Raw genomic sequence first — 13,845 nt, forward strand, 5'->3', positions numbered from 1 at the left:
TTTTGTGTAGATTTCTTACACTAGCAGCAACCCCCTAAAGCCTTCTAGGGTTAGTTTAGGCGAGATAAGTCACCCCCCCCCCCTATTTTAAATTTTAGTTTTAAAAAGAAAATTAAAAAAATAGGGGGTCTTTTTATCTAGGGGCGACTGATTTTGAGAGGGTAGTGGTACAATTCCCCAACATAACTTATAATCCTTCCCAGGATACATGAGAAACCATTTTAAAGAAGAATCAGTTCAGCAGTTAGGAAGATCCTTCGGTAAAGACATCCTGTAACTTTTATTAAAAATACTAAAAAAGACTAAATAAGTAGTATTGCTACTTTTCTAGCAACATCTTCCATTTGGTTTGAAAATTTATTTGTGAAACAAACAGAAACTGTTTGGAATATGTCAGGGAACACAGAGGTAAACACAGCGAACTATGAACTCTGGCCGCAGCGCTCGGCTCCCTAGCCTGCCTAGCCGCAGCGCTCGGCCCCCTTGCCTGCCTAGCCGCTCAGGGGGGGGGGGGGGTACTAAAATTTTCAAAAAATTGAGAAAAAAAATTCTAAGAGGATAACGCCAATTGTTCTCTTTCTCCAGAGAGAGAGGTGACAATGGGCTGTATTTAACACTAGTTTCCAAAGTTTTATAATAATGCTTTCTTATATGTTGCTTAGCAAATTTTGATTGGCTGATTCATTAAGTTGAGTGTTCTAACGTTTCGACCACTATTTTTAATCCACCGAAGGGGTAATTTTGTGTATCATTAGGGGATGTACATTAATTTATCGGTCATTGTATTACCCTTTAGATCACTGGCTTTCTCATAAGTACCTATAATGTTCAACTATAGAAGGAGAAATTTTGTTTATCTTCATTGTGGAGGCACATTAATCTATAGTCCATTGGCTTATCCCTTGCAACGCCTGACTAAAATCTCTGATCTTATTAATCCGGATTTATACCAAACTTAGTTTTAATCCAATTATTAAGAGGTGGGTCTCTGTCCAGGGATAAGACAATGGCCGATAAATTTTTATACATCCCCTATGATGATACACAAAATTCCCTCTTCAATAACATAAAATTATTGGTTGAAATTCAACTTAATAAATCACCCAATCAAAATTCATTAAGTTCCCAAAAATGTTAAGCTAACGAATAAGAAAACGTTTTTTTTAAACTTTGAAGACTAGTGTAAAAAACAGCCCATTGTGCCCAATCCTTCCTGGTCTCAGATAGACAGGTACAAATATTTCCAGTAGCAGCGCAGCAAAATCAGAATAAGCTTGCACTAAATTTCTCATCAAAAACAAGGACAATTTAGTTAAAGAAAAAAAAGAACAGTAAGTTGTGTTACAGTATAGTAACAACTAGAAAACCACACTAAATTTATGGAGTATTATAATAGAATTAGATAAATTTATTTAATTCAATTTATTAAAGTTTTATACACTTTTGTTGTTATGTGCTAACTTTGGGTAACAATTAATTTTCAACGGTCCTCTTACTTAGAGATCTCAAAGGATAAGACAATTGTCGATAAACAAATGTTGTTAGCAAGTTCTCCTTTGCATGGTAGCTTCTCATGAGTCCTAGGAAGGTTTATTACTAGTTTTCCCTCTCAAGAGAAATTTTTTATATTAACATAGATCAAAGAAATATTTTACGATCCCCTAATCGAGGTTTCTAGGGTCGTAGCCGCCAGTAATAAATTTTCTTTTTATAACTAAAATTAAGAATAGCAGAGTGATTGATCCCCCCCCCCCCTCTTCCGCAAAGAAAACCCTAAAAGTTATTACTGTTTCCATAGCATATGATTCCAAGATCATTATTCTGACGCATATCAAAGTATTGAAAGTTCTAAAAGAAACAAGAATTGGTTAAGAACTAAAAAATCACTGGAAAGTCACAAAAAAACACGAGAAAATTTATAAATACTTTGTGCGTTTCTTTTTTGGTGAGGGGCGGGCTGGGTTTATCAATTTCTCCACTTACTATAGAATTTTTCTATCTATCTAAATCTATGTATTGTTGTAAAATTAATTTGTATTCCAAGTTGTAGCTGACCTGTTTTCCCTTAATCATCTGCAGAGAGAGACTTATATACTTTTATTATATAGATAGATAGATTTAATTTTATGAAATAAAGAGGTTTTTTATTGATTTGATCTACTTGTAGGGTTTAGCGTATTTTAGTTTTAGTCTGTATAGGGTTTTATGCTTTCCCCCCCTTTGAACTTAGCGCATTTAGATACAGAAGTGCAGCCTCTAAAGTATTCAATAAACTAAAAATAAGATATTTGCGGAAAGGCTGTTACTTAAGAGTAGCTACGCTACTTAAAAATCAACTTAGTAAAAAAATGTCAAAATCATTATTTTTTAATAGCAATAAAAAAGACAAAAATTTAAACAAATACTATTATCAGAATATAAATAACAAACGGGAAGATAATAATATTTCTGTTCTCTTTAATTAAAAAAAAATAGATATTTTTATGACTTTATAAAAGAGTATGTGGGGAAAGGGGAGGATGAAACTGAAATGGTGCATCTTAGGTCATTTATGTGACTAACAAAAGTTATGTCACTATATATCTTTTTAAAAGAGGGTGTGTGTTTTTGTCAGTTTCAGTATAATTGGCAATATTTGTGTTGCCACTGACAAAATTGCACCTTTACTAATGGCATAAACCAGGGGGTAAGAGAGAGGACAATGGGCAATTAATTCAATTTAAGAGTTTTGTTAAAAGGCCATGAAATCCAGATTTATCCAGAAAATTTGAAGTCAATTGTAAAGAGTGTGTTCAGGGGCGAAAAGCTTTTTTTTGTTTGGGGGGGGGGGGTAAAATGGTGAGCAAAGCGCCCTGCAAATTTTTTTTACCCCCCTAAAAATTTTTACCCTGGGGGTTAAATTTGCTTGGGGGGGGGGGGTAATTACCCCCCCTGAAATATGTTAGCAGGGGTAAATATTGTTTGCCCCCCCCCAGGGTAAAATTTTTTGGGGGGGTAATTTAAATTTTATAAAATATTTTTTTGTTGGAGATTTTTTATTTTGGAGGAATATTTACCTACTCCCTCCAAAATTGTTTGAAGGGGGTAAATACCCCCTTCTATTTAAATGGTTGCGGGTGCCCACGGCACCTCCAGGGTAGGGGTAAATTATAAATGGGGGGGGGGGGGGTAATCCCCACTTTACCCCCCCCCCCTTGGATATCTATGGGTGTGTTAATAAAATTTAGAAAACTATAAAATAAGAAAAGAGTTCCAAGAAAAAAGGCATTTGAAAAATTAGATTAATTGTACATCAGACTGATGTAACCATTCTGTAATTAAATACTAGAATAATCTCCCAGGAACTCGTTCAATACTTATTCCCAAGGTTTAAATGCCATTTTAAATTTAAGGGTTCTTAGATTGTTTGTTACACAAATATCACAATAAAGTTTTTATCTATGAAATGATATTTTTTGGAGTTAAAACCAGCCATCTCATAACAAATATATCTGTCTGCTATATTCAAAACTAACACAGTGAGTTAGCGGCATTTGATGCGCTAATACCCAAAGTCAGTCAGAACCTATTAAATTCTTGCACATTCCCTTTAAACCAGTACCCAAAGTCTGAGACTCCTAAAAATTGAATATTCGATCCATTGTCCCCATTGATAAACACAGTTTTATTATCAAATGTTGTATGATTTCGTCAAATTGAAAGTTACAAAACTAAAGTCTCAAAATAACGTTTTCTTATTCGTTGGCTTAACAACCTTAAAGACTTTTACATGATTTTGATTAGTTGTTTTTTTAACCCTTACAGATCGGGCCCCAATTCCCACCTTAATAGATCGGGGGGGGGGCTCTTTGAGCCCCCCCCTCTATCTCGGCTCCTGGTACAGATAAAGACGTAAAATTTTTTTCTGGTGGTTCATGTGTATTTTTAGAGAAAATTACTTTTTCTAGTCATAGCAGTCAGACCGCTCCTTAGCCGCTTTTTAGCGGCCAGCCGCTAAATTTTAAAACAGCTGTAGAGCGGCCAATTTTGCAGCTAGGATGACCAAATTTTAGGACGAACTTTTATTTTTCATAACAAAAAAATTACTTTTTCTGATCATCGCCGAAAAACGGCAAATAACGGAAACCGCCATTTTCGGCGGTTACGGCGGTAAAACGGCGGTTGGCGGCGCAAATTAATATTTTTATCTGTTTATTATTGCTCAAGGATTTACCAAAAAAAATTATAGGTCTCTAGCTGTAATAGAAGCCACGATATTCATGATATATGTCTGTAGTAAAAGCCGGACAAAAATCGGTCATAAAGTCGGTCAGGGAGCGGTCAAACGGTCATAACACCCCTTTTCTCAGATGGTCATTGATATCTAAGTATTCACCAAAAAAATTTTAGGTTTCTACCTTATACACAAAAGTCATAATGTAGAAATTAAGATTTATTTAGAATTTTTTCTAATTTTTTTTGCTACCCAACCGACTTTGACCGGACACCACGACCGACACAGAGCAGATATCCAAATAAAATCAACTCTTGCCGACGTATAATTACTAAACTTAAAAAGTCATGAAGTTACAGCTCTCCATCTTACCTACAAAAAAAATGAGATTGAAAAAACTAGAGGGGGGGGCTCTTTGAGCCCCCCCCCCCCGATCTGTAAGGGTTAAGTTGAGTGTTTGAATTGAAATCTACAGAAAGAATAATTTTCTATATTATCATTGGGAATATACGTCAATTTATCGACTAATGTCTTATCACTTTAGATCCCTGTTTTTTTTGCTCCGTAGTTTTCCCAAATATAAATGAAAGGAAAATTAATTCAGCACTACAACGTGCAAAGATAAATGTTATATTTATTTGCTTTATTTATAATTTAATTTATTTAAAACAAGGTAAAGATTGTCCATGCAAGTGCTGCTTTGTAATAACTGTAAGCTAAATAACATGTGTATGTAAAAATTTTGAATACTGTTTTTCAAAAATAGTAGAAGATCTGGAAGTTTCTTGCATTTTGAATCCTTTAAAGTAAGGTTTTGTTTTGTCTGTAGCTTAAGATTTCAATAACTACTAATCCTATCGAATTCTCCATTTAATGGAAGCTTCTTCAAGGTCCTGGATGGCTTTAGGCTTTTTGATTCCTATATCTAAGTTTAGTTTTAGCTCTTTTCTAAATCTACTTTCCCTGCTCGTTCTAATCTATAATACAAAGTAGAACGATGTCTGTCCGTCTGTTTGTCCGTCTGTCCGTCTGAAGCTTAAGATCTCAGTAACCACTGAACCGATTGGGCTCTACTCATTAGGGAATATACCTACTGGTCCTGTGATGGTTTTAAGCTATTTTCTTGGGGGGTGGGACATCCCCAACCCCCCCAAAAAAATTAAAATACCCCCCCCCCAAAAAAAAAAAATTTTTTTTTTACTTTTTCTTTTCAAATCTAAAATACGAAAAATTAAGTTGATCAAACCTCTTGGGGCAAAGCCCCTAGAGGCTAGGGGCGAAGCCGCTAGTACATTTATAAAGCTTCCCCAATAAGTAAAATCAATTTGGCCCAGCAGTTACTGAGATCTTTAGCTTCAGGCAAAAAATAAGCATGTTTAAAAAAATGATTCTTACATAACATACATACTGAAAAGGATAACCTCTAGAGTAGTTTTGCTACTTAACAAAAGATATTTGTTTACATAATTTTATTTATCTGAAGCTGCACAGTATCTCAAATCACATTGGGGGGTGGATTCTAGAAAATAAACATAGAAATCTCCAGGGCACTTGGTTACAGTAACCTCGTTGTGGTAGTAACAGGAATTGGACGGTGAATCAGCAAAACAGACTTGAACAGTGATTTCATCCCCAACCTGAAATAAAAGAAAATGTGAAACTAACTTTTGTGGAATGGGGTGAGATTACATCTCCTTACCGTATCTAGAAGTTTAAACAATAATATCTTATTCACATATCCATGGACTATATATTCATGCAATGCATAGTTTTTTTTTCCAGTATAATTAAGGTTTGATTCTGCTAGAAATAAATGAGATTAAAACAAGGTTGGTTCAGGAACACCAAAATCAGAACTTTTTTGAGTCCAAGGATCCGGATCCGGATCCGCATTTTTTTGCACATCTAGTGCACCTTTAGAGGTCATCCAGATTTAGGAAAGTAAGAACTTGTTGTTTAGGTGATAACATGGTCTTATAATGACTAATTTGTTACCTGCATTGTGTCTATCTGGTTGCTGTCATCATTGATCCATCCAGCAGCATGAGTGCCACAGTGGTTGTATCCAGGAACAGTTGTACTCAGCTTCACTCCTGCTGGCGATACAAACCTGAAGAAATTGTGAGCATGTAAATAAAAAAAATAACATAGGACCAAATGTCAAAGCTTCTCATTGTTGTATAGAAGACAATGTGTTTTATTCTTTGAACTTGAAATAGTTTTGCTACATAAATAGGAGGAACTCCTAATTTAAAAAGTTTGGGTTTCAAAATAACAAGTCACTCAGGCCCTCTATCTCGTTCAACGCAATGCAACAAGTCACTCAGTTATAGCCCTCTATCTCGTTCAATGTCCCCCCTCCTCAACCATTAAGGGTTAATGAGGTATTTTATGAATAGAGTCATGAGGTAGTTAATGTAATGGGGGTAGAGGAGATGTTAATCTGTTGAAAGAGTTGACCCCCATACAAGTATTAAATTAAGTAACTACAGATATCAATGAAGTTTGGGTTTCAAAGAAAGGATAGGTAAGCACATCCAACCCAAGTTTTATGGTGACAATAACTAAATGTGGTTAAGTATATGACATAACAGAGGACTGAACATGTTATTACCTGTAATATCCTCTAGACTTCCATTGGGGACTTGTGTTGCTATGCCCTTCTTGATCACAGTACATATCATATCCAGTAGTATACTCATTTCTTGATCTCTCATCAAGAATTGAATATTGACTGCATTGGCGGGGTGCAGGAGGTGTTGTGGTTGGTGTTGTTGTTGGTAGCTGAGTTGTGGGTAGAGAAGTTGTAGTTGAAGTTGATGGTGATGGTGTTGTTGGTGCTGGGGCCATGCAATTCAATTTCCCACTGGTACAACCAAAACAAGGATTAAGGGAATAACAACCGCTCAATCTAAAACAGGTGTTAGCAAATGATGTTGATTTATTATACCATGTATAGCTGTTGCAGCCGTCAGTATTGACACAGGATTCATAACAATCATGAGATGTTGCAGCCAGTACTTCATCAATAACATTATCAGCTGTCATTGTACATGCCTCATCAAAAGTAATAGGAACCACTCCACTGGAGCATCCAGGACACTCATGAATATCTTCTAGTTCTTCAAATTCGTAACACCAGGTAGTGTCAAGAACAATGTCATATCTCCATGTATAACCTTTACAGCCACGTTGGTTTGCACACAGCTCATGGCATTCCTGAACACTTTCAATACCATGTCTGAAAGTATCTCTACCATTAACAAATTGCCATGTTAATTCCTCAACTGTTGTCTCACACTTCCCCTGAGCTCCGCTCAACACAGCAGCTAAATAAATAAGTGTCAGGAACACAGCCTTGGTGCACCTCATTGTAAATGGATGATAGGTGTTATCAAACTTCAATTATTTGCCCAAATATTTTGGTTTTTATAGACTTCTTATCTCTCTGTTGTTCACAATTTTGCTGTTTGACCCTAGACTTGACTTTTATTTTATAATTTTTTAAAAACTTCTAGGGTGAAGGGAAAGTTATTCAATATTTAAAATAAAAAAATTATCAACAATAAATTTTTTTAAAATTATTATTTAAAGATTTCATTAATTTTAAATGCATCTAATTTATTTAAAACATCTGTAATTTTCAGTAATTTAGCGACTCTATAATCCGTTATCCACAAAACATTGTGTTTTGTTAATTTTTTCGCTTTTATTAATATTGTCATCCTTATTTGCATTTATGTTTTATAAAAGAACAGAAAATTTGTTAAGAACTTTTTAAAAGTCATGAACGCTGAATTATTAACTTATAGAAAGTTTCTTTAAAGAACAATTTTTGTAAATGACCATTCTACGATTAAATGTTAAATTATTTCTAATGCGATAAAAAAAGGTTGAAAGATACACAAATTTAGAAATTATTTACATTATACATTATAGATATAAGTTTAATCATATATGATTTGTCAACAATAACAATTTCTCAAAGTATAGGGTGTCGTAAAAAAGTGTTCTTATTTTTAAATTCAAAAATTAAATTTTGGTTTTTATTTCACAATAACTTGCTATTTTTGAATTATCCGATATTTTTAAAGCTTGTTGTAGCTGCGCTTCTTATGGACATAAATGTATTCAGGAATAAGGTATAGCCAACAAGCACTATAAATCTAAAATATTTTTTTGAAGGGGGGGGGGGTAGTGTTGTCCCAAAAAAGTATACTTTTTTTCATGTTCACCCTTTTTATTATTCTAGTGGATATTTAAACTGATTTCTGTTTTCTTCAGTGGCTTTCCCAATATTCCCTTTTTATTAAAAAAAAAATTGAATGGGAAGTTTCAAATAGAGTTTTTAGTGAAAAATAAAAGTATTTTGTTGCCTATTAAAGGTTAAGTCAAGGTTAATACTCTGCAGTGATGGGAACCCTTAGGGGCATAAACCAACCAACCAAAATTAATAATAGTTTTTTAGCCAAAGAATGATTAGTCTTACAGTTCAGTGTCTCTGTACTCCCTGGGATTAACCACTCTAGTAGATAATAATGACTTGAGAGGCCCAACTCTGTATTTATATTATTGAGGAGGGAATGAATTAATTTAATTATATGCTAATCTTACAATCTTGCCTCATCTAGAATTAAATATGTGCGCCTTAGACCGGTGGAATCTTTGTATTTAAATAAATAAAGGTGTGCGCCATAGACTGTTGAAATATTAACAGGCCCTCTTCCTGATAGGGAAGGAGGGGACATTAAACAAAGTATGGTATTCAATGTTTTATAAACTCTTTCTTTAATTAGCTGGTTCAAAACTTTGGGTACTTTTATTTAATCTTAATTGTTTGATTTGAAGCAGCAGAATTTAATCTTTTACACCAATAATTCTAATCTATATAAAGGGTATTTGTGTGTATTACCATTGTGGATGCACATAAATTTAATCTTCCATTGTCTGTTCCATTAAGATCTCTGGATTTCTGTTTATCATAACTTTTTTCTGGATGGGGTGGAGGTCCTTTTATCTTAGCTTCTCATACAGACAGAGGGCTAGATTTTAAGTTTAATAGTTAGAGCTAAATCATAATTTGTTAGTTCAGGCATAATGTTATATCCAAGTAAGCAAGGATGATGCAATCCATATAAGTAAAGCTTAACAAATCAGAGAGTCAGACAAATAAACATTGACAAATATAGAGTAACAACTCCCTTGATAATCAACAGAATTCATAAGTTTAAAAAGATTATGTAAAAATGTATAATAAAAATTATACATACCGGATGCATAGTAAAACTCAATAGGATAACTATAATTAATAAGCTATTCGCTACGGACGGACGAATCTACACATAACCTAAACGTAGAAAAAGAGCAGATTGCATCAGTTTATGGCACCTAAAAGGATTCAATAGGTCCTAGAACAATGATATATATAACACATACATTTACAAAGTTGTCAGAATCGCATTTTTCATAAAAAATGCCAATATTAAATTTTTTGAAAATTTGTAAATGAAGCCTAGCTCTTTATTATATCTTAACGCACAGACAGATAGAGAGACAATTGTTTGCGTCTCCATTTTAGGGAAACAACATGATGATTTTAGAATAATTTCTAGCCCACCTAACCCTTCGCATATAGAGCCCTTGGATGCCAATAGTATATAAGATTATGTTCATACTACAATACGATTTGATCTTATATTTTGGAGATTTAGTCAAGTTAAAAAGATATTAAAATGTGCGTCAGAGTTATAAAAATTTCTTAGCATAATAGGATGAAACAATAAGTGTGACCTCACTTTCGCACTTGCATCAACTTATAAACACACCAGAACTGAATATTATTACAATAGCATAAACTGCTTATTATTAAATAACTTCTCATATTACCTCATACGGAAGAGGCTGATACCCATGACACATTTCTAGTTATGTAACACCCATCAGACAACCAACTCTTTGATTGGACGACCTTTGTCTGGAAGTCCTTATTTTTGCATGGTAATGAATTGCACCTATTTGGGCTAAGGCATTCCATCTAACTACTAATCTAACGCACCTGACAAAACAGCAGTAGGAATCATTTTTAATATCTTTAGTTATAATACGTTATGACCTCCCCGACGACGAGTGAATGCGATGCGTATTGAGCCACAGTCGCGGGCTAAAATTATCACATTTGTTGCTATCGTGTCCTTTTTGAAAATATGAAATTCTTTGGGAATGTGGTGGCACATTAAAACAATAAGCATAATCTTAATTCAAATTTGGATTACAAATTTATTATTGTTTAATTAATTTTAACATTTCTGCCTTGAAATAGGGCTTTAAATAAATCAAAAGTTTAAAAGCAAGGCTTTATAAAGCTGAAAACGAACATTTTGATTCCTTTTTCATAATGAACAAGGGTGAGAACATTCACAGAATAATAGATTACCAACGTAGATTGTCTCATAAACGAACACTAATATCAAAATTATTTAGAAGTCTTTAGAAAAATCTGTGATAATCTATCCAGAAATTAAATAAATCCATGAAGCTTAAAATGGACATACTTACATTTTAGGACTTGATTTCAGAGAAGCATCTCTTCTGACATTGTACCTAAAATTTAGATCTAGGAATCCGTTTTCAAAAAAGGAATAGGGATTATTATTCCTATGATTAAAGAAATCAAAAAGCAAAATTTATCAGATTAAAAACTACTGAGTAATTGTTATAGAGTTGCTACGCTTTGTAAACTGTACATAACTGTCACAGCATTCATCATGCCAAGTTTGATGTCGATAGGACAATTCTAGTTGCTTAATTTAACGATTGGAGCTATCCGGACGGACGAGCGAACCCTATATGTAATTGTAGAACTAAAAAAATATAAATGCCTGAACTATCGTAAAAATGAAAGAAAAAAGACCCATTCTTTTTCAGCAGTGTATTTATAAATTTTCTTGACTTATTGTGCAGTGTTATCATTTATCATAAAACTTTATCATTTCCTCTCTAGGGGCGTGCACTGGGCACGTATGAGGTTGGTTGGTTATAACTTGATTTGTCCGTCTGTCTGTTATGTTTTATCCTATTAGGTACACATAAACAGCTGCTATTAAAGTTATACGGCTAAAGTTTTTTTTTAACATAGACTCTATAACCCAACCCGCTACCGTGACACAAGTAGAACATCCGCTCGTCGTCGGGTAGGTGATAGGTTCGAATCTCGGATTAATACCGCGTCATAGATAAAGACGTTAAAAATGGTTCCTACGGCTGCTATGTCGGTGCACGACATTACTATTTAAAGTAGGCGAATGCTCTGGCCCAAAACAGGCGTAACTCATTACCATGCACAGTTAGGATTTCCATGCAAAGGTCGTGCAATCAAAGAGTAGGTTGTCTGATTGGTGATATATCAAAAAACGAAAGTCCTAATTTAGATAAAAATTTATTAATTAACAAAACCTTCTCTTAAACCTAATAATTCTATGAACGCTCACACTTTTTCCTTCACTTTTTACCGGACATAAACTACAATATCAACAAACAATGGTTTTTATTTCTATCTATCTTTTCCTTTGCTAAGGTCAAAACAATATATTTTGAGAGAAAAAAGACGTCTTGCTAAAAGCGAAACCTTTTAATATTAGGATCATTCCGTAATGGATAGATTTTAGGCATGTAATAAATATTCCATCAATTTTAATTTGTCATGATTCCTGTAACTGTTAGCTAAAGCTTGGAAAACAAAGCAACTCTAAAATCACGTAAATCTAAAGCATATTTTCACCTTTTTGAAAGATTTGGAAATAAGATTACTTTATTTTTGTTATGGCGATTCTTAGGACATTTAGTATTCATGTATTTCTATAAAATCTGCATATCAACTGCTTTGCTAATATCAAAGACACAAAAATATAACAAGTATTGAACATTGATCTTAGCAGGCTAAGCCAATATCAAAAACACTTCAGATAAATTAAAATTATATGTAAGCTTTCTACAATAAAAATCAATGCTATTAAAAATAAGATACGTAGAAAAATGTAACGTAGCTCTGCCTTTCAAAATCTCTTTCGGATATTATGAATCATAAAGAAATATGTTTCCTATAATAACATTTATAAATGGTCTATGGGGGAACATTAAAATAAGACCAAGGTCTTTGTATTTGGAGGGTAGAAGGGGCCCTCCCCCCCCCCCCATATTTCAGATCCTAATAAAATTGTTTCTTTTTGTCTTTCTTTTATTCGAGAAACAGAAAATATTGTCAAAATTCAATATACCGTCAAAATAAGAAAAAAAATATATGTTTGATTATCAGTTTTAACAACAACTTGCAAACGATCTAATAACTAAACAATTTAAGGAACAATGTTCTTAAAGGTTAAGACAATGGACAATGAATTAATGCACATCAATAATAATAATAATAAACAAAATTACCCCTTCTTTTAAGAAATGAAAACAATAATGTTTTGAAACTGCTATTTTGAACCTACATATATATCAAAATATATTAAAAGTGCCTAATCTTTTTAAGCCAACAAAAGAGAGAACGTTTTTTTTGGAATAATTTACAGCTAGTCAAATGTTTCTATTCTATATGAAAGATAAAAAACCTATTATGCATTTTTAATTTTTCATCTTCGCCTTAAATCTGCAGTTTAAGATTTCTCCTACCGATGTTATGTCTCCTAAATGTATATTGTCGACATAAATATATTAAAATTGCAAGTTAAGATAAGCTCCAACGTTTATCTTTGTTTTCCAGGGGAATATTACTTCAAAAGATATAAAATTATTATAAATGCCAGTAAATCTTTTTACCATACTTTTACTTTTTTCTATGTATATGTCATTGTGTACAAATATGTAGATAGATAGATAGTCAGTTAGTTAAATAGGTTGATATTTAGACAGTAAGTTAGATAGACAGATAGATAGACAATTAGTTAAATATGTAGATAGATATACCATACCTAGATTGGTTAATAGATAGACAGTAAGTTAAATATGTAGATAGATATAGACAGTTTGTCAGATAGGTAGATAAATAGACAGTAAGTTAGATAGATAGACAGACAGACAGTTAGATAGATAGTTTGTTCTTTAGTTGAAAGGTTGATTATATAGATGGATTGATTGTAAATTATTGATGGTTGGATAGATGGATATATTAATAGATTACCAATAGATAGATAGATATATCTATAGGAGGACAATTAGATAGTAAGATGTATAAATGGGTAGATAAATAGTTAGATGGTTAGATTGTATATGGTTATAAAACAAGATTGATGAATGGATAGATTAATAAATGGATAGATTGATGAATAGATAGATTAATAAATGGATAGATTGATGAATAAATAAATTAATGAATGAATAGATAATGAATGGATAGATTGATGAATGGATAGATTATTAAATGGATAGATTGATGAATAGATAGATTAATGAATGGATAGATTGATGAATAAATATATTAATGAATGGATAGATTAATGAATGGATAGATTAATGAATGAATAGATTAATGAATGGGTACATTAATGAATGAATAGATTCATTAATAAACAGATTAATGAATGGATAGATTGATGAATGGATAGATTGATAAATGGATAGATAATGAATGGATA

At 32.9% G+C, this 13,845-nt stretch overlaps 1 protein-coding gene across 1 annotated transcript; it reads right to left on the reverse strand.

The window, feature by feature from the left end:
- Positions 1–5,667: 5,667 nt before the first annotated feature.
- LOC145329207 (uncharacterized) lies at positions 5,668–7,610 on the reverse strand. Its single transcript, XM_080173258.1, has 3 exons — positions 6,828–7,610; positions 6,209–6,323; positions 5,668–5,850 (listed from the first exon to the last, which is right to left on the reverse strand). Exons 1-3 carry the CDS (start codon positions 7,583–7,585, stop codon positions 5,683–5,685), a joined length of 1,041 nt encoding a protein of 346 aa, XP_080029384.1. The 5' UTR covers positions 7,586–7,610; the 3' UTR covers positions 5,668–5,682.
- Between the last annotated feature and the right edge of the window lie 6,235 nt (positions 7,611–13,845).

Source organism: Acartia tonsa, chromosome 10 (genome assembly GCF_053477335.1).
Source record: "Acartia tonsa isolate MP-2025a chromosome 10, ASM5347733v1, whole genome shotgun sequence".
In the NCBI taxonomy this organism is placed as follows: domain Eukaryota; kingdom Metazoa; phylum Arthropoda; class Copepoda; order Calanoida; family Acartiidae; genus Acartia; species Acartia tonsa.

Coding starts and splice junctions, on each gene's coding strand:
- LOC145329207 (XM_080173258.1), bottom strand. CDS start 7,585: ATGAGGTGCACCAAGGCTGTGTTCCTGACACTTATTTATTTAGCTGCT. Junction 6,324..6,827: donor AAGTCTAGAGGATATTACAG/GTAATAACATGT, acceptor CAATTTCTTCAG/GTTTGTATCGCCAGCAGGAG. Junction 5,851..6,208: donor ACCAGATAGACACAATGCAG/GTAACAAATTAG, acceptor CTTTTATTTCAG/GTTGGGGATGAAATCACTGT.